Below are 22,100 nucleotides of genomic sequence, written 5' to 3'. Positions count from 1 at the left end.
AAAAGATTTTATTTATTTATTAGAGATACAGAGAGAGGGAGAAGCAGGCTCCATGCAGGGAGCCCGACGTGGGACTCGATCCCGGGTCTCTAGGATCCCGCCCCGGACCAAAGGTGGTGCTAAACCGCTGAGCCACCCGGGCTGCCCCTAAATCAGAGCTTTTTAATGTGGGCATCCAAGTTCTCTAAGCCATTAAGCTTAAGACTTTTCCATTTGGTGGGAGAAATTGTTAAGAGTCACTGTGGCCAAGGCTGGGCTGGGAGTGGGAATGAACCATAAGCAGACACAAGGGATCCTAAAAGGTTGTTAGAGATGGTCTAAAACTGTGGTAGTAGGTGCATACTTGGTAAATTTGTTAAAAATCAGATATGCACAGTCACATGAATTTTACAGTATGAATTATACCATAATAAAGTTATTTAAAAAGCAAGAAAATGTGTAGACCTCTTAAAACTCCATTATAAATCTTTCAGTATAAGGTATTACTCTTTCATCTTTCCCCATAAATTCTTCGTTTCTCGTTACACCTTAGCTCTTCTGATATCAAATTTTTGTCCTGTAACCTCTAAAAAACATGCCCTCCTTTCAGTTTCCCTGTTTTTCATTATTTTCATAAAATAATTTTATATTTAAAAATACATATTTAGGAAGTAGAGCTAGAAGGCAGAATACATGAAACACACATTACCCTGCCGAGCTGTGTCTAAGGGTGAGGGGAGATTGCGTTCTGCACTCTTCTCTGCCCTTTCACATTCCTGGTAAGGTGTGGGTGACGCAGGTCTGTTGCCCCCAGCTTCCAGCTCGCTCCTGTGTACTGTACGAGTGGAAGTAAAGATGCCCTCCCACTGGTCAGCCCTGAGGCGCAAGACCTGGGACAAGCCAGTTTGGCCAGCGTCTTCACCCTTTCCCTCAGTGAACGTATGGATTTAAAATAGTCAGAACGAGGTGTGTACTTGTGTGTACTGTGGATATTAGATTTAAGAGATTAAAAAAATTAAAACCCTGCTTAATTTCTCATTCTTATAGCTCAAATCTAACCCAAGTGAAAACGAAGAAAAGGAAGCCCAGTCCCAGATTGTGAAATCAGATGAAATGCAGCGTTTGCGTTCCCAAGCACTTGATGCTTTCGAGAGCTCAGATTATACTGCTGCTATAACCTTCCTTGATAAAATTTTAGAGGTAAGTTTCTTAGACATTGCGGCTGGCAGGCCTGACACATACTGCTTTTTACTCTAAGGCATGTATACACTTTGACATGTTAAGTATTACAAGAAACCTAAATAGGATAAAATCAGATTGGTCTTTGGGCTTTTCGCTCTAAGGTAAAAAGATGGTGTTTATTTAGTACAAAATTTGGAACTGAAGTTTTCGGTAAATGTACCGAATGTGCTGTGGAGTAAGAGTTAAATATTTTTATATATTTCTGGCTTTGCTACTTTTGTTTGCTTTTACATTTTGTGGGGTGGGGAGAGAACTCTAGAGGTTAGTAATGGGGTAAAAGATGAAAGTTGAAGGAAAAGGAAAAATAATGTTTGTGGCAAAGATGGAGTATTTAGAATGAAGAGTTTCTAGAGAAGAAACAGATGAAGAGTTGACAAGATCCGGAGTTCTTGATAGGAAACCTAAGTCTATAGTTTTCTTTCCTCTGTAGGACTTAGTGACAGATGGTTTCAGAAGAAAGTCTACTAAAATATTCAAGTAGAGGCAACTCTAATTCATGTTTATCATTTTCATAGGACTTTGATACATTGTTTCACTTAATCTTGGCAGTAAACTTGTATGTACAGTAGGTGCTTCTTTGATAATTTTGTAGGGGAAATTATGTGATGTCCAGTAGAACTAATTTTTTATTATTTTGTTAATGCTTTATTAAGGAAATATAAAGTTATAATATTTACCTTCCAGTAGTTAGACTATCCATTTTGACCTAGCTTATTATACAAGATATTTAATTAATGTACAGTGTTGATTTTGATATTTTAATGTATGTGAAAAGTTGACATGATTTTAGAAAGAACAACTCTAAGAGATAGGTAAAAGATAAGTCCACAGGCTTTGTTGGTGGACTTTGGCTTACATTTTGGAGAATACTAGTATATTTATGAACATTGTTGACTTTTTGATAAAGTAGACATGATAAAGCTTCAGCCTTCCCTCATTGTTTTCCTCTTTTCTTTCTTTTTGTGATATGAGGATTTGAAATTAATCAAAGAGACAATAATTTATAAAAGAATTCTGTTTAGTTATTAGAACAGAAATATTTTGCAGATGTGGAACCTAGATTTTTTTTTTTTGAGACTAGAGATTAGAATTGTTGATTAAGTACAAAAATCTGATTATAGAATATTCTTTTCAAAATCAGATATGCTTCACTGGGAACAACCTTTTAATAGTAATGCCATGTATTCTTATTTTTGTCAAAAAATAAATAGTATCATTTTTTAATACTATTTACAGTATGGAAATCACATTAACAGAAGATGGTTTCAGGTTGATAAATATGTGGGATGTAAGTATGAGTGTGCATAGCTTGCTGTTTCTTAAAGTCTAGTTCTCTTGTTTCTTAAGGTTTGTGTTTGGGATGCAGAACTACGGGAACTTCGAGCTGAATGTTTCATAAAAGAAGGGGAACCTAGGAAAGCAATAAGTGACTTAAAAGCTGCATCAAAATTGAAGAATGATAATACTGAGGCTTTTTATAAAATTAGCACACTGTACTATCAACTAGGAGACCACGAACTGTCCCTCAGGTCAGTTCTAGTGACACATGCACATCTCATCAACTTTTTATTGTTGGCAGTATGATATTAATCCCATTTTCTTTTTAATTTTAAATTAAAACTGTGGCTAAGGCTGTTTTTACATTCTTTACCTACTTATATATTTTGTGTTATCCCTAAGTTACTCTGTTTCTATATAGTTTATTTTCATGAGCTATGTTTATTAAATAGGAGAGATACTATATTTGCAGAAGCAAAATGGGGTGTTTAATGTATAATCTACTTAAATCATTTTAATTTGAATTAATACATGTGGACAACAATGACATATGTAAAAGTGTTTGGTAAATTATCAAGTCTGTGTATTTTGTTTAATTGTTACAAAAAATACCTTTTGTGATTTCTGTATTTGGTATGGAAGACTACTCATTGATTTTTTTGACTCGGGGTATTTTCCTCTTTTTAAATACGTGAACAGCGAAGTTCGTGAATGTCTTAAACTTGACCAGGATCATAAAAGGTGTTTTGCACACTATAAACAAGTAAAGAAACTGAATAAACTAATCGAGTCAGCTGAAGAGCTCATCAGAGATGGCAGGTAAGAACATGCTGGTTGCACTGTGCAACCTCCCTTATATGTCTTTTCTGGGCACAAAAGAACAATTGAACTCCTTGCTCTTCTATTCATTAGCCATTGAAGATATAGTATCTTAGATAGCATTGGCCTTGGCAAAATTACTACAAATATACGTTTTTAAAAATAAGGCAAATATAAATTATAGTAACTGCATAGTATTCTTATCAGTGTATATATTTATATTTCACTAAATATTTATTGAGTATCTCCTGTGTCAGGTATTGACAATATAGTAGGGGCACAGAAATGAATATGACATAGTTTTTGGTCTTAAGAAGCTTCTGCAAGAGACTCATTTTAGAAGTAAGGACACCTACAGATTAAAAAATGAAAGGTTGGAGAACCATTTACCATTCAAATAATCCTCAAAAGAAAGCAGGGGTAGGAATCCTCGAATCAGATAAATTAAAGTTTATCCCAAAGACTGTAGTAACAGATGAAGAGGGACACTATATCAAACTTAAAGGATCTATCCAACAAGAGAACCTAACAATCATGAATATTTATGCCCTTAATGTGGGAGCTGCCAAGTATATCAATTAATAACCAAAGTAAAGACATACTTAGATAATAATACACTAATACTGGGAGACTTCAACATGGCACTTTCTGCAAATGACAGATATTCTAAGCACATCTCCAAAGAAACAAGAGTTTTAAATGATACACTGGAACAGATGGATTTCACAGATATTTACAGAACTTTACATCCAAATGCAACTGAATACACATTCTTCTCAAGTTGCATGGAACTTTGTCCAGAATAGACCGCATACTGGGTCACAAATCAGGTCTCAACTGATACCAAAATATTGGGATTGTCCCCTGCATATTTTCAGACCATAATGCTTTGAAACTTGCTCAATCACAAGAAGAAATTTGGAAGAAACTCAAACACGTGGAGGTTAAAGAGCATCCTGATGAAAGGGTCAACCAGGAAATTAGAGAAGAACTGAAAAGATTCATGAAAACTAATGAAGATGAAGATAACAACTATTCAGAATCTTTGGGATACAGCAAAAGCAGTCCTTTTTTTTTTTTTTTTTTTTTTTTCAAAAGCAGTCCTAAAAGGGAAATACATTGCAATACAAGCATCCCTCAAAAAATTGGAAAAAACTCAAAACATAAGCTAACCTCGCACCTAAAGGATCTAGAGAAAGAACAACAAATAAAACCTACACCCAAAAAACAAAACAAAACAAAACAAAAACAAAAACAAAAACAAAAACAAAAAACAAACCTACACCCAGCAGAAGAAGAGAGTTAATAAAGATTCGAGCAGAACTCAATGAAATAGAGACCAGAACTGTAGAACAGATCAACAAAACCAGGAGTTGGTTCTTTGAAAGAATTAATAAGATAGATAAATCATTAGCCAGCCTTATTAAAAACAAAAAAAGACTCAAATTAATAAAATCACGAATGGAAAAGGAGAGATCACAACCAATACCAAGGAAATACAAACGATTTTAAAAACATAAGCAGCTGTATGCCAATAAATTAGGCAATCTGGAAAGAAGAAATGGACACATTTCTGAAAAACCACAAACTACCAAAACTGGAACAGGAAGAAGTAGAAAACCTGAACAGGCCAATAACCAGGGAGGAAATTGAAGCAGTCATCAAAAACCTCCCAAGACACAAAAGTCCAGGGCCAAATGGCTTCCCAGGGGAATTCTATCAAACGTTTAAAGAAGAAACAACCTATTCTACTAAAGCTGTTCTGAAAGATAGAAAGGGACGGAAGACTTCCAAACTCATTTTATGAGGCCAGCATCACCTTAATTCCAAAACCAAAGACCCCACCAAAAAGGAGAATTATAGACCAATATCCCTGATGAACAGGGATGCAATAATTCTCAACAAAATACTAGCCAAGAGGATCCAATAGTACGTTAGGAATATTATTCACCATGACCAAGTGAGATTTATACCTGGGATGCAAGGCTGGTTCAACACTCGTAAAGCAATCAACGCGATAGATCATATCAACAAAAGAAAAAACAAGAACCATATGATCCTCTCAATAGATGCAGAGAAAGCATTTGACAAAATACAGCATCCATTCCTGATCAAAACTCTTCAGAATGTAGGGATAGAGGGAACATTCCTCAGCATCTTAAAACCCATCTATGAAAAGCCCACAGCAAATATCATTCTTTCTCTCTCTCTCTCTCTTTTTTTTTTGCAAATATCATTCTCAATGGGGAAGCACTGGGAGCCTTTCCCCTAAGATCAGGAACAAGACAGGGATGTCCACTCTCACCACTGCTATTCAACATAGTACTGGAAGTCCTAGCCTCAGCAATCAGGCAACAAAAAGAAATAAAAGGATTTCAAATTCACAAAGAAGTCAAACTCTCCCTCTTTGCAGATAACATGATACTGTACATAGAAAACCCAAAAGACTCCACCTCAAGATTGCTAGAACTCATACAGCAATTCAGCAGTGTGGCAGGATACAAAATCAATGCTCAGAAATCAGTGATATTTCTATACGCATAATGAGACTGAAGAAATAGAAATTAAGGAGTCAATCCCACTTACAATTGCACCCAAAAGCATAAGATACCTAGGAATAAACTTACCCAAATAGGTAAAGGATCTATACCCTAAAAACTACAGAACACTTCTGAAAGAAATTGAGGAGGACACAAAGAGATGGAAAAATATTCCATGCTCATGGATTGGAAGAATTAATATTGTGAAAATGTCAATGCTATCCAGGGCAATTTACACATTTAATGCAATCCCTATAAAAACATCATGGACTTTCTTCAGAGAGTTTATGTGGAATCAGAAAAGACCCTGAATAGCCAGGGGAATACTGAAAAAGAAACTGCAGCCGGGGGCATCACAATGCCAGATTTCAAAGCTGTGGTCATCAAGACAGTGTGGTACTGGCACAAAAACAGACACATAGATCAGTGGAACAGAATAGAGAACCCAGGAATGGGCCCTCAACTCTATGGTCAACTAATATTTAACAAAGTAGGAAAGACTATCCACTGGAAAAAAGACAGTCTCTTCAATAAATGGTGCTGGAAAAATTGGACAGCCACCTGCAGAAGAATGAAACTAGACCATTCTCTTATTCCATACACAAAGAAAACTCAAAATGGATGAAACATCTAAATGGGAGACAAGAATCCATTAAAATCCTAGAGGAGAACACAGACAACACCCTTCTTGAACTTGGCCACAGTATCTTCTTGCAAGATACATCTAGGAAGGTAAGGGAAACAAAAACAAAAATGAACTGTTGGGACTTAAGATAAAAAGCTTCTGCACAGGAAAAGAAACAGTCAATAAAACTAAAAGACAACCTACAGAATGGGAGAAGATATTTGCAAATGACACATCAGATAAAGGCTAGTATCTAATATCTATAAAGAACTTATTAAACTCAACAGCAAAGAAACAAACAGTCCGATCATGAAATGGGCAAAAGACATAAACCGAAATCTCACAGAGGAAGACATAGACATGGCCAACAAGCACATGAGAAAATGCTCTGCAATACTGGCCATCAGGGAAATACAAATCAAAACCACAATGTGATACCACCTCACACCAGTGAGAATGGGGAAAAGTAACAAGACAGCAAACAAATGTTGGAGAGGATGTGGAGAAAGGGGAACCCTCCTGCACTGTTGGTGGGAATGTGAACTGGTGCAGCCACTCAGGAAAACCGTGTGGAGGTCCTTCAAAGAGTTAAAAAATAGAGCTACCCTACCACCTAGCAATTGCACTGCTGGGGATTTATTCCAAAGATACAGATGCAGTGAAACAGCAGGACACCTGCACCCCAGTGTTTATAGCAGCAATGTCCACAATAGCCAAACTGTGGAAGCAACCTTGGGTCCATCGAAAGATGAATGGACAAAGAAGATGTGGTCTATGTATACAATGGAAGATCACTCAGCCATTAGAAACAACAAATACCCACCATTTGCTTCAATGTGGATGGAATTGGAGGGTATTACGCTGAGTGAAGTAAGTCAGTCGGAGAAGGACAAACATTATATGGTCTCATTCATTTGGGGAATATAAAAAATAGTGAAAGGGAATAAAGGGGAAAGGAGAGAAAATAAGTGGGAAATATCAGAGAGGGTGATAGAACATGAGAGACTCCTAACTCTGGGAAACGAACAAGGGGTGGTGGAAAGGGAGGTTGGGGCAGGGGGGTGACTGAGTGACGGGCACAGAGGGGATCACTTGATGGGGTGAGCATGGGTTGTTATGCTATATGTTGACAAATCAGACAAATCGAACTCCAGTAAATAGAAGCTTCTAGATTACTGTGGGAGATAGACATATAAGTTGTAAAAGATAATGTGTCTAAGGTGTCTAAGACATGTACACGGAGTATATAGAAATCTTCTTGTGGTATAGGATTCTGGGTTAACCGTCCTTTTTGTTACAGCACCTGAAAAATACTGTACCATTTTCTTGTGCCCTCTGTGGTTTCTGAAGAGAAATCATTGTTAGTCTCATGGTTTTACCTCTAAAAATAAGGCATTTTCCTCTGACTGCTTTCAAGACTTTTTCCTTTGTCTCAAGTATTTACATGTTTCTGATCTATCTTGGTGTGGATTTCTTTGTTTTTATCCTATCTGGAGTTTACTAGCTTCTAGAATACATAGGTTTATGTCTTGTCACATTTGGGAAGTTCAGCTGTTATTTCTTTTTTTTTTTTTTTTTAAAGATTTTTTTTAAAATTTTTATTTATTTATGATAGTCACAGAGGGAGAGAGAGAGGCACAGAGACACAGGCAGAGGGAGAAGCAGGCTCCATGCACCAGGAGCCCGATGTGGGATTTGATCCCGGGTCTCCAGGATCGCGCCCTGGGCCAAAGGCAGGCGCCAAACCGCTGCGCCACCCAGGGATCCCTCAGCTGTTATTTCTTGGGGTACTTTTCCAACCTTCCTGTTCTAGGTTCTAGCTGATGGAAACATTAGCTCTCCTGGACAGCCCTTCAGGTGTCTGAAGCTCTGCTCGTTTTTCTTAGCTCATGTTCTTCTGATCAGATCTGGTCACCTCCATTCTGCTGCTGAAGCATAGTCAGTGAACTTGTTATTTGGATTTTTCTGTTTTTCAGTTCCATTTGGTTACTCTTTTGTAGCTGAGGCCGAGGCTGCCTGTTGCTCTCATTCACTGTGAGTGTCTGTATCACTGCTGCTGTTTGCACGGCTGCTTTTAGATCCTTGTCAGATAGTTATAATGTCTGTCCTTTTGGGGTTGGAACTGCCCTTTTCTCATTCGGTTTGAGATCTTACTGTTTCTTGGTATGATGCGTGGTTTTTAATTGACACCCGCATACTGTGATTTTGTAAGACTGTTTTTAAATTAAAACTTCTGTTTTGGCTGGCTTTTTCTGACATGGTTCCAGCAAAGTAGGGGTGGGCATCATTTCGTTGCTGTTGGGGAGGCAGAGGTGTCCCGCTTGACCTTCGTTGATACTTCAATTATGGGGCTTCTCACTACTGCTGGGAGCAGCTGAGGATTCGGGGCACTATTTCCAGCCATGGGTCAAAGTCCTGGTTCCCCACTTGGCCTACTGACAACACCTTGGTAGGGGTGTGGGCTCCTTGTCATAGCCTTACCAGAACAGAAGGAAGCTGAGGCTCTCCTCTGGAGCTGCTAGCCTTGGTAGGGGAGGGACCTTACTTTCTTTCCTGTGGGGTTTGGCTGGAGTAGAGCTGTTATTTTCAAAAAGCTTTCCATCTTGTTCGGCTGCCCTTCCCAGGTTCTTCGGCTTGAGAGACCTGGCTTTTGCTGGGTTTTTGGTATAACTGTCTGCACCCACTAGCATTTCTGGGTTGCTGGCTTTTTCAGCTCCATGTCTGAGGTATATGAAGCCAAAAAAAAACCCCAGCCCCAGGAAGTTTACCATATTATGTTTCCCTCAGGTCCTAAGGTCCCTAGTTATGTTTTTGGTTTTTTTTTTTTTTAAGTTTTACCATTATTTTAATTAATGAAACAAAATCAATGTAAGTCAAGTTATGTGCATCGGTGTCTCTAACAAATGTAAGAGGTAAATATGAATTTTATATGACAAAATGTCTTCTCTATTATAACAAATTTCCAATAATCTGACAATTGTCTTTCACAAAATTATCCTCAAATTCTAAGCAAATTGGAAGTTAATTCTAAACATGCATTAGTATCTTCTTATCCAGTTTGGTGTGAAGAAACTGAAGAATTTAGGTCTGACCAAGATACTAATGGTGAACACGAGGATTCTTTCCTCCTTGTGTCTGAGCTCCCAGCCCCACAAGTATAGCTACCTGCCCAGCCACAGTGCCCAGTGTAGAATTAACAAGTATATTACATCTGTATTATCGACACGACTTTGATTTGTGTGCATAAAACATAAGCATATCAGCATTAAAAAGAACACAGCATTTGGGGTGAGTTCAGTCTAAATGTGCCGTCTTCAAATGGTCTACTTTCTTCTCTTTCTGAGTCTTTTCATATTTTTACAAATAGGTAATGCCTTGGGTATTTTAATTTAATTGTACGTAGTTGGAGGAACTGGGGAGAGTACACCTGTTCCACTTTTCCAAAAGCTAGCTTCTTTTTTTTTTTTTAAGTGAAGTGCAGTTATTTTCTAATTGAACTTTTTAGGTTTAGCTAATCATACTTTCAGATGTAGTTGTAAGGCTAAAAGCAACGTTTTGTATTCTCGATTCAGTGAGAGTATTGGACCCTCTTGAAAAACTGCAGAACAATATCCCAGCTATGATTTTAAAATTGATAGCTTCTGTTTTAAATGTTATATTTAAGTCTGTGTTTTAATTCATCAGCATTTAAATGTGAAGATTGTAGTACATTTTGGGAATAATGTGCTACAGTGGTGTAAAAATAGAAATTTTCGTTTGCCATTGCTGAGGAAATTAACTTAGTATATAACATGACTAATACTTTTCACTAGTTTTTAAAAAAATGCCGAAATAGCTTTTACTGTTCTTAGAAAACTGAGAATTTAAGCAGTTTCCTTCTGCAAGAAACTACATTGTACTTAGCTGTGAATATTGACATTTGTTATATAAAATAACATGTAGCTAATGGGCTCTGTTAGTTCATGAAGGTGTATAGTAACCAAGAAATAAAACCTGATCTTTGTTTTGCTGAAAATGCTCTGTGTAAGTCAGACTTTCACAAGGTGTTTTACAGTTTCAAAATCATGAGTATTTTTCTGTAAAGAAATTCATCATTTTGGGGGTGCCTAGGTGGCTCAGTCAATTAAGCATCTGCCTTCAGTTCAGGTCATGATCCCAGTATCCCAGGATACTGGGATCGAGCCCCATGTTGGGCTCCCTGCTCAGCAGGGAGTCTGCTTCTCCCTCTCCCTCTCCCCCTGCTCGTGTTCTCTCTTAAGTAAATAAATAAATAAAAATTTAAAAAGAAATTAATCATTTAGTTTGATTGGTACTCACAGGTATGCTTTGATTTGTACATACACATTTCCTTTGATTGTGTGTTTTATCTCCTAACTGTTGATTGCAGAGGTGCCTTTTTTGCCGCTGCAGATTAATAAAGTAAAAGCAGTGTTTGAAGCCACCTGCTCATTCAGTTGAATTGATTAAGCAACATATAGTGAAGAGTAGAGGGTCCTTTCTTTAGCTCTAGAAATAGAATTTCATTGTTACTCATCATGATATGCTCATTCATAGATACACAGATGCGACCAGCAAATATGAATCTGTCATGAAAACAGAGCCAACTGTTTCTGAATATACGATTCGTTCAAAAGAAAGGATTTGCCACTGTTTTTCTAAGGTAAGATTTGATTGGTTCCCAGAAATGTAAAAACTTAATATGTGGAATAACAACCATAAATCATTTTCTCACATTTATTTGTAGGATGAGAAGCCTGTTGAAGCTATTCGAATATGTTCTGAAGTTTTACAGATGGAACCTGACAATGTGAATGCTCTGAAAGATCGAGCAGAGGCCTATTTAATAGAGGAAATGTATGATGAAGGTAAATCTTTAAGGATTTTGATTTGCAGTACCTAAAAGTTGGTGTATATGAAATTAGTACATGTTTAACATCCTTTTGTTTAGAATAAGTTTACCAGAGTAGCTAAAAATGTTGATGACTGTAGGAAAATGGCAGAGAACTTGAAAATTATTCTCCCTTAGTGGAACTTGAAAGGTATATCATATGAGGATAGCATTCTGCTCTTGAAACCAGTTCAGTAGAATATAAAAATAAAAAAATTTAGCCTTTATTTGTTGTAGACAAGTTAGAATAGGTAAATAGCAAAATAGAAAATTTGAGTAATAGATTTCATATCATCTGGAGCTAATTGCTATTCATCTGGGATTTAGATCTTTCAGACTTTTTCTGTGCATATATATTAGTTTGTTTTATGCATGTGCATGTATAGATATATTCTGTGCATATACACAGTATACATATTATACCTGTAACATACATATATGTGTCATATATGCCTGAATATAAAATGGTCTTCTGGACCATTGAGCTATTGAGTGACTTCTGGATAGTTGCTTTGTTCAAGCTGAGGTAATAGAGTTTCCTGCTAGATGTTGTAAGGGTCTTAAATAAATAAGGGCAGAGTCCTATCTTTGGAACATAACTAAGGCATATACAATAATATATATGTTTAAAAAAGAATCCTTTCATATTTGTTGTTTGTGACTTTTTTCATTTGGCAGTATGCTATGAACATTTAGGAAAAACAGTTTTTAAAAGAAGAGAGCCTTATAGCCCTTATTGCAAAGTTTTCATTTCAAATCAGGTAAAGCATTTTAAATTGAAAATGGTAAGAGTATTTTTCTGGTAAAACTAGGCTTGTGGTGCTCTCCCCCCCCCCCCCTTAAGTGCTAAATATTTATATGATAAAATGTGAAGTGTGAAGCTATTAATATGTCTTAAATTTAATGTCATGTTAAAGTAATTATATTATGGTAAGTCGTAATCCTTGATAACATTTTAAATGCAATGAGACTGTATCTGCAGCAATGATAATTCAGATAGGTTTGTGGTACTTTTTTTTTTTTTTTTTTTTTTTTAAGAGAAAGAGTGTGCAGGTGGGGAGGGGTAGAGGGAGATGGAAAGAGAGAGGGAGAGAGATTGAATCTTAACAGGCTCCATGCTTAGCAGGGCTTGATTTCATGATCCTGAGATTGTGACTTGAGTTGAAATCAAGAGTAGGATGCTTAACTGACCGAGCTACCCAGGCACCCCTCTTTTTTTTTTTTTAAGGCACACTGATTATTCACTTTTTTTCCTGCTTTTTTCACAGTTTCAAAAGAATCTAGCTCCTAAGCAGTTTCCGATGAGTGATAACAACTATAGTTACTGCTATTTGTGGGACATTTTTTAGTATAGTCCTTGAGGTTTGATTGAGGCTTGAAATGTACGTAATCAAAATGATCTTCAAGAAGATCCTGTTAGCATCCTTGTTCTTTCACGTTTGAGCTACTGTGTCTACTCAGTGAGATTGGCTCTCAGATTTTGCATTGCCATTAGTTTTTGGAACTCTTCATCAAAGGTACTTTTGTCAATCCTCAACTCTAATTGTGAAATTAGAGAAGTTGCAGAATATAAAAAGCTTAGCTGTTAAAAGAAGGTTAAATCTTGTAGGCTGCTACAGATAATTTGAAGATGCTTTTGTGATTGAATAGTAAACTGATTTGTTTTTTTTAGAGAAACTTGACAGCTTCATTCTTGATGAAAAAGATGCTTAGTACTAATTTAACAGAATAGCTATGTCTTTGGAGTCTGTTTTTTCCTTTAAAAATTTCTTTTAAGTAGTTTATTCTTTGTCTTTGTTAGTATGTTTGGATTATACAGTAGGGAATCTTTCTGAATTATGGTTTTAGAGTAAAATGGTTGTTTGAGGGTGCCTGGATGGCTCAGTTGGTTAATAAGCATCTGCCTTTGGCTCAAGTCACGATCCCAGGGTCCTGGGATTGAGCCTTACATTGGGCTCCTTGCTCAGTCGGGAGCCTGCTTCTCCCTCTCCCTCTGCATGTACTCTCTCCCCCTGCTTGTGCTCTCTGTCAAACAAATGAATATTTTTTAAATAAATGGTTGTTTGAGTCACAAGTATGGCAATTAAGCAACCTTATGGAGAAATTGATAATGGAATTCCTAGGTCTCTCAATTTGGGGGGTGGATTGAGATGCCAAGGAGACCTGTATATCTGAAACTGAAGGGTATTACTTGACTTGTTTTGAATTGGAAGTTTAGTGAGCGATGTAGAGGAGTGATAATCTTACTTAACTAGGCTAAATCATATTTTGAAATCCCATGTTAAAATATGAGGGCTTTTTAATTCTGTTTACTGGTTTACCTTTAAGTAAGCAGTTTAAAACGAGGTAGGAATATAATGAATAAAGAAAAACAGTGTTTAGGTTAGTGAATAATGGAACATGGAGATTAATTTGGGGATTATGACAGAATCATCAGGAAAAATATTAGGGGATTCCACTCACTAGAAAGTAAGTAAAATAAGACTGTTGTTTGAGGATAATGCTGAAAACATGAAAAATGAAGGAGGCTCTTCAGATCTATATGAGTAATTCTTTTCATAGCTTTTGAGAGGAGCAAACTGACTTTGAAGCAATACTAAATAATCAATAAAGCTCCTTTGAATATAAGGATGATTCAGATGTCCTTATGACATAAGCAGTTTTATTGGCTAGAACTTAAGCTATATGATATATGAGGACCTGTGTCTCTTTTATTTAAGTGATCCATCTCTGCTCCTTGTGCCTGACACATAGCAGGCAGTCATATATTTGCTGAATGAATGAATGTAGTTTATTTATCAATAAGGTCCTAGTCGAAAGAGTATGGGGTTTAGAATTCATCCTGAATTTGAGTGTGACTGTACCATAAATTTTTTGAAATTGTTACTTGTAGGAAAATTTGTATAACATAAAACTGGTTATCTTAGCCATTTTTTTTAAGTTTTTATTTTAATCACTGGGTGCTCATTATGACAAGTGCACTCCTTAATCTCCCATCACCTATTTCACCCATCCCCTCACCTACTTCCTCTCTCATAACCATGAGTTTGTTCTCTATAGTTAAGAGTCTGAAGGGCGCCTGGCTGGCTCAGTCAGTAGAGCATGTGACTCTTAATCTTAGGGTTGTAAATTCGAGTCCCACCTTGGATGTAGAGATTACTTTAAAAAAGAGTATGTTCCTTGATTTGTCTACTTTTCCTTTTGCTCCTTTTGCTGTGTTTCTTAAATTCCACAATGAGTGAATTCATAGGTATTTTGTCTTTCTCTGACTTAATCCAGTTAGCATTATACTCTCTAGCTCCATTTATGTCATTGCAAATGGCAAGATTTCATTCTTTATTATGGCTGAATAACATGCTATTACAAATGTATATCACATCTTCATTCATTCATCTATATCCATGGACGCTTCGGCTGCTTCCATATCCTGGCTATTGTAAATAATGCTTCTATTCACATAAAACTTCATGTATTCCTTTGAATTAGTGTTTTCATGTTCTTTGGGTAGATACCAAAGTATTTGGTATTGTGATTGCTGGATGTAGGGTAGTTCTAGTTTTAACTTTTTGAGGAACCGCCATACTGTTTTCCAGAGTGGCTGTACCAGTTTACATTCCCACCAACAGTTTAAGAGAGTTCATTTTTCCCCCACATTTTTGTCAACACCTGTTGTTTCTTGTGTTATTGATTTTAGCCATTCTCACAGCTTTGAGTGATATCTTATTATAGTTTTGATACACATTTCTCTAATGATAAGTGATGAGCATTTTTTCAGGTGTCTGTTGACTATCTGGGTGTCTTTTTTGAAGAAAGGTCTTTTATGTCTTCTGCCCATTTTTAAATTGGATTGCTTTTTGGGTGTTGAGATTTACAAGAGTCACAAGTATGGCAATTAAACAACCTCCTGGAGAAATTGATAATGGGAATCCTAGGTCTCTCAATTTGAGGGGTGGATTGAGGTGCTCATACTTGTGACTCTGTTCTTTATATATTTTGGATACTAACCCTTTATCGGATATGTCATTTGCAGATATCTTCTTCCATTTGGTAGGTTGCCATTTAGTTTTGTTGATTATTTCCTTTGTTGTACAGAAGCTTTTTTTTTTTTGATGTAGTTACAATAGTGTATGTTGCCTTTGTTTCCCTTGCCTCAGGAGACCTATCTAGAGAAAAGTTGCTATGGCCAGTGTTAGAGAGATTACTGCCTACGCTCTCTTCAAGGACTTTTATGGTTTTAGGTCTCACATTTAGGTCTTTTATTTTCTTTAAAGATTTTATTTATTTATTCATGAGAGATAGAGAGAGAGGCAGAGACATAGGCAGATGGAGAAGCAGGCTCCTCACACGGAGCCCGATGTGGGACTCGATCCAGCAACCTGGGATCAGACCCTTGGCCAAAGGCAGATGCTCAACCACTGAGCCACCCAGGTGTCCCTCACATTTAGGTCTTTAATCCACTTTGAATTTGTTTTTGTGTATGGTGTAATAACGTGGTCCAGTTTCATTCTTTCGCATGTGGCTGTCCAGGTTTTTCCAACACCATTTGATGAAGAGACTCTCTTTTTCCCAATTGGATCTTTTTTCCTGCTTTGTTGAAGATTAATTGACCATATGAATGTGGGTGTATTTCTGGATTTTGTATTCTGTTCCCTTGATCTGTGTGTCTGTTTTTGTGCCATCACCATCCTGGTTTGATGACTACAGCTTTGTAATATAAGGTGAAGTCTTGCATTTTGATGCCTCCAGCTTTGTTTTTCTTTTTCAAGACTGCTTTGGCCATTTGTGGTCTTCTGTGGTTCCATACAGATGTTAGGATAGTTTGTTCTAGCTCTGTGAAAGATGCTGTTGGCATTTTTGAGAGGGATTGCATTAAAGGTGTAGATTGCTTTGGGTAGTATAGATATCTTAACAATATTTCTTCTTCTAACCCGTGAGCATGGAATGTCTTTCCATTTCTTTGTGTTGTCTTCAATTTCTTTCATCAGTGTTTTATAGTTTTCAGAGTACAGGTCTTCTTCTTTGGTTAGGTTTATTCCTGGGTATCTTATTATTTTGGATGCAACTGTAAATAGGATAGCTTTCTTTTAAAAAATTTATTATTATTATTATTTTTTAGGATAGCTTCCTTAATTTTTCTTCCTGCTCTCTCATCACTGATGTATAGAAATGCAACAGATTTCTGTAGATTGATTTTTGTATCCTGTGACTTCACTGAATTTGTTCATCAGTTCTAGCAGTCTTTTGGTGGAATCTTGGGTTTTCTGTGTATAGTATGTCATCTGCAAATAGTGGAAGTTTTACTTCTTCCTTACCAATTTGCCTCTTATTTCTTTTTGTTGTCTGCTGTAGCTAGCACTCCAGTACTATGTTAATAGAAGTCGTGAGAGTGGACATCCTTGTCTTGTACCTCACCTTAGAGAAAGGCTCTCAGTTTTTCTCCATTGAGCATGTTTGCTGTGGGTCTTTCATATATGGTGTTTGTTATGTTGAAGTTTGTTCCCTCTAAACCTACTTAATTGAGGGTTTTTATCATGAATGAATGTTATACTTTGTCAAATGCTTTTTCTGCATCTTTTGAAATGACCAGATGGTTCTTATCCTTTCTCTTACTGATGGGATGTTGGTTGATTTGCAAATACTGAACCACATTTTTGCAGCCCAGTAATAAATCCCACTTGATGATGTTGAATGATTTTTTAAAATTTATTGTTGGATTCAGTTTGCTAGTATTTTATTGAGGATTTTTGAATTTATGTTCATCAGAGATATTGGCCTGTAATTGTGTTGTTGTTGTTGTTTTAATCTGGTTTTGGTGTCAGGGTAATGCTGGCCTCATAGAATGAATCTGAAAGTTTACTTTCCTTTTCTATTTTTTGGAACAGTTTGAGAATAGGTATTAACTCTTCTTTAAATGTTTGGTGGAATTCCCTAGTGAAGCCATCTGGTCCTGGAGTTTTTTGTAGGCAATACTTGATTCTTGATTCAGTTTCTTTCCTGGTAATCTATCTGTTCACTTTTTTTTTTGTTGTTGTTCACATTTTCCATTTCTTCTTCTGTTTCAATTTTGGTAGGTTTTATGTTTCTAGGAATTTATTTCTTTTAGGTTGTCCAATTTATCTTCACATAGTTTTCCATAATCTAATTGTTTATATTTCTGTTATGCTGGTTGTTACTTCTCCTCTCTCATTTGTGTTTTTTTTTTTTTTTTTTTTTTTCCGCATTCTTTCTCTTTTTTTCTTGATAGTCTGGCTAGAGGTCTCTTAATTTTTTTTGTTTTTTTCCAAAGTATCAGCTTCTGGCTTCATTGATCTGTTCTATCATTTTTGTTTGTTTGTTTTAGTTTATGAATCATTTATTTCTGCTCTAATCTTTTTTAAATTTATTTATTTCATGAGAGACAGAGAGAGAGAGAGGCAGAGATACAGGCAGAGGGAGAAGCAAGCTCCATGCAAGGAGCCTGGTGTGGGACTCCATCCTGGGTCTCCAGGATCAGTTCCTGGGCTGAAGGCAGTGCTAACCCGCTGAGCCACCCGGGCTGCCCTCTGCTTTAATCTTTATTCCTTCTGCTGATTTGTTTGTTTGTTCTTTTTCTAGGTGCTTTGGTTATTATGTTAGGTTGAGATTTTTCTTGCATCTTGAGGGAGGCCTGTAAACTTCCCTTTTAGAACAGCTTTTGTTGTGTCCAAAGGTTTTGAACTGTGTGTTTTCATTTGTTTCCATGTAATTTAAAATTTCTTCTTTTATTGATTATTCATTGTATAGTAGCATGTTATTTCAGTAGCATGTGGTCTTCCCAGATTTTTTCTTGGAGTTGACATCTAGTTTCATAGTGTTGTGGTCAGAAAAGATGCATGGTATGACTTCAGTCTTTTTAAATTTGTTGAGGCTTGTTTTGTGGCCTACTATGTGATCTGTTGTGGAGGATATTCCATGTGCACTTGAAAAGATTGTGTATTCTTCTGTTTTAGGATGGAATGTTCTTAATATATCTGTTAAATTCATTCCAGTGTCATTCAAAGCCAGTGTTTCCCTGATGATTTTCGGTTTGGATGATCTGTACATTGATGTAAAGTGGGGTGTTAAAGTCCCATACTGTTATATTATTGATTTGTACCTTTATGTTCATTATTAGCTGTTGTATGCTCCTGTGTTGGGTGCATAACTGTTTACAATTGTTTATCTTCTTGTTAGATGGTCTCCTTTATTATTATATAGTATCTTTGTCTCTTATCACAGTCTTTGTTTTAAAGTTCAGTTTGTCAGATATAACTATTGCTACTCCAGCTTTCTTTTGATATCCATTTGCATGATAAATGTTTTCCCATCTCTTCACTTTCAATCTGTAGGTGTCTTTAGGTCTAAAATGAGTCTCTTGTAGGCAGCATATAGGTGAATCGTAATTTTTTATCCATTCTGCCACCCTAGGTCTTTTGATTAGAATGTTTAGTCCATTTCCATTCAGTGTAATTATTGATAGATATGTATTTATTGCCATCTTAATTACTTGCTTTGTGGTTGTTTCTGAAGTTTTTTCTGATCCTTTTTTGTCTTTCTTGGCTTGCTGGGGTTTTTTTTAGTGATATATTTGAATTTCTTTCTCTTTATTCTTTGTATATTTATTCGTGTTTTTTGATTTGTGGTTACCATTAGGTTTGTATAAAACTTCCACATATAGCAATTTATATTAAGTTGATGGTCATTTAAGTTTAACCTGTTCTTCCCCCCATGTTTTAGGTATATGGTGTCCTATTTTGTATCCTTTTATTTTGTGTGTTCCTTGACTGATTCCTTACATAAATATTCCTTTTTATTTCTTTTGTGTTTTTTGGTCTTTTGTGTTTCTTTTCCAGTCAGAGAGTCCCCTTTAATACTTCCTGCTGGGCTGGTTTAGTGGTCATGAACTCTAATTTTATTGTTTGGGATAGCCTATCTCTCCTTCTATTCTAAATGATAGCTTCGCTGGATAGAATATTCTTTGATATAGTTTTTTCCCATTTAGCACTTTGGATATCTTATACCACTCTTTTCTGGCTTGGAAAGTTGCTGCTGGAAAATCCACTGATGGCTTTATGAGCCTTCCTTTGTATGCATCTGTCTTCTTTTGTCTTGCTTTTAATCTTTTTTTTAAACAATTTTTTATTTATTTATGATAGTCACACAGAGAGAGAGAGAGAGGGGCAGAGACATAGGCAGAGGGAGAAGCAGGCTCCAAGCACCGGGAGCCCGACATGGGATTCGATCCCGGGTCTCCAGGATCGTGCCCTGGGCCAAAGGCAGGCGCTAAACCACTGCGCCACCCAGGGATCCCTTTTGTCTTGCTTTTAATATTTTTTCTTTGTCACTGTATTTTTGCCATTTTATTTTTATTTTTTATTTTTCTTATTTAAGAGAGAGAGAGAGAGGCAGAGACACAGGCAGAGGGAGAAGCAGGCTCCATGCCGGGAGCCCAATGCAGGACTCGATCCCAGGACTCCAGGATCATGCCCTGGGTCAAAGGCAGGTGCTAAACTGCTGAGCCACCCAGGGATCCCCTGTTTTTGCCATTTTCATTACAGTATGTCTTGTTGTGGATCTGCTTTTGTTGGGGAGTCTCTGTGCCTCCTGGATCTGGATATGTATTTCCTTCCCCAGATTAGGGAAGTTTTCAGCTGTTATTTCTTTGAATAAATTCTCTGGCCCCTTTTCTCTCTCTTCTTCTGTGATTCCTATAATATGAATGTCATATTTGATGGAGTCACTGAGTTTCCTAAGTCTATTCTTGTTCTGCATAATTCTTTTTTCTTCCTTTGGTTCAGCTTGATCACTTTCCATTACTTTTCTATAGGTCATTAATTTATTCCTCTTTTTTCCATCCTACTCTTCTTTCTATCAGATGTGTTTCTCATTTTGTTCGTTGAGCCCTTTATCTCTATGTTATTCCTTATCTCCATGTTAATCATCTCACTGATATTCTCTACTCTTTTCTCAAGTCCAGTGAGTATCCTTATGATCATTCATTGCTTCAAATTCTCCATCAGGCATGTTACTTAGATCTGTTTCACTTAGATTTGTAGCCATGGCCTCATCTTGTTTATTCATTTGGGACATAATTCTTCTGTTTTTTCATTTGTCCAAGTTTTGGTGCCTGTTTCTATGTGTGAGGAAAGTCAGCTTCCTCTCCTGTTCTTAAGGGTAGTGGCTTTATGAAGAAGAGCTCCTGTAGTGTCCTGCTGTGTGATGTGCCCCATTCCCCAAGGCCCTTCTCTTCCAGGAGTGTCTTTAGTGTGTACTTGTCTGTTGTGTCCTGGCCACTTTATCCTTCAGGCTTTTTGTCTGCAAAGGCTCTCTTTGCCTGTTGTGGACAGTGTTTGGTACCGACCTAAGTTTTAACTAGGTGTGCTCTAGTCTGCTTGTGAAATATCACCTGTTGCCACTGCCACTGGAACCAAGGCCTTGCAAAACCCAGATGGGAAGATGCAGTGTTGGCAGGGGTTTGTGCTGGTCTGGGGAAGGGTGCCTGCCCCACTGGGTTGAAGGATGGTTCTTCTAGGGCACAGCGTTGGGGGGACTTGGTGTAAGCAAGTTAGGTAGCAAGTGTTGGTCTTGCACTGGTTCCTGCAGGTCTGTGCTTATGCTGGGACCACACAGGGAAATGGTGGTGGCCACCATTTCCTTTGATCCTGAGGGCAGGGGGCAGGGGTGTCTCCGTGAATGCTGCCTCTCTGGGACACACTCTGAAATGAGCAAGTAACCTGCCCACTGTGTGCCCTAGGTATTCTTCAGATCGCGGTTTCCATGCTGTGTCTCCACGGGCTGTTTGCTTTGCCTTTTCTCCCAGAGCCAAACAAGCTGACTCCTAAAATTCCAGGCTTTAAGCCCCACTGGTTGTAAGAACCACAATATTTGGGCCCTCTCACTTTCCTAGCCACTTGTTATATAAAGCTGTTCTTTTCTCTCTAGTCTTTTTAAACTCTATTTCCATTTCCTTTTGTTAGGTCCTTATTTTTTTCCCATATACTGTTGCTTCCTGGGCTCCATCTCATTTCATCTGTCCTTTTATGATAGTTTTTATCTTTTTTTTTTGAGTATTGACTACTCATATTTTTATCTCTTCTTTATCTCTGGTGAGTTCTTACCCTGCTTTGGGAGTACCCTTAAAAGAGATGATTGGGTTAAGTTTTGAAAAAGTTATACTGTAATGTCTGCTCAGATTTTTCATGTATTTGGCTTATGTTCTAATGTATGTTCATCAGGTAAGTTTTTGGCACTCTTTTCCTGTTTCAATTTAAAAATTGTCTTGTGGGTAGCCTGGGTGGCTCAGCGGTTTAGTGCTGCCTTCAGCTCAGGGTATGACTCTGGACACCTGTGATTGAATCCCATGTCGGGCTTCCTGCATAGAGCCTGCTTCTCCCTCTACCTGTCTCTGCTTCTCTCTCTCTGTCTCTCATGAATAAATAAATAAAATCTTAAAAAAAAATTGTCTTGAGTTGAGGCTGCATACCATTTTTAAAAAATGATCATAAAATGACTTACGTGGCCCTAGCTATTTGTGGGAAAGTGCTCTGTGTGTGTGTGTAAGGGAATGCTGGTGTGTAAGGGAGTACAGCACTGTGTGTGTGTGTGTGTGTGTGTGTGTGTGTAGGGGAGTGCTGGGGACAGGCAGCCTTCTCTATTTAACAGTTGCAATACTCTGCCTGTTTCCACAGACATTCTGCCTCCTGCTAAAAGGGCCTTTCCAAATGGCCATGCC

At 37.2% G+C, this 22,100-nt stretch overlaps 1 protein-coding gene across 2 annotated transcripts in view; it reads left to right on the top strand.

Annotated features, from left to right (window-relative positions):
- Window positions 1-22,100, top strand: part of DNAJC3 (DnaJ heat shock protein family (Hsp40) member C3) — a 92,389-nt gene that overhangs the window by 59,864 nt on the left and 10,425 nt on the right. For both annotated transcript variants that reach the window (XM_072782601.1, XM_072782602.1), the window contains exons 5-9: window positions 1,027-1,179; window positions 2,569-2,750; window positions 3,199-3,318; window positions 11,038-11,143; window positions 11,228-11,348. In XM_072782601.1, coding sequence (XP_072638702.1) covers window positions 1,027-1,179; window positions 2,569-2,750; window positions 3,199-3,318; window positions 11,038-11,143; window positions 11,228-11,348 — 682 coding nt within the window. The remainder of the gene's footprint in view (window positions 1-1,026; window positions 1,180-2,568; window positions 2,751-3,198; window positions 3,319-11,037; window positions 11,144-11,227; window positions 11,349-22,100) is intronic.

The sequence above is a fragment of the Canis lupus genome, chromosome 17, assembly GCF_048164855.1.
Source record: "Canis lupus baileyi chromosome 17, mCanLup2.hap1, whole genome shotgun sequence".
Classification (NCBI taxonomy): Eukaryota; Metazoa; Chordata; class Mammalia; order Carnivora; family Canidae; genus Canis; species Canis lupus.
The sequence above is the reverse complement of the archived record's forward strand: the minus strand, read 5'-3'. Positions and strand labels throughout refer to the sequence as shown.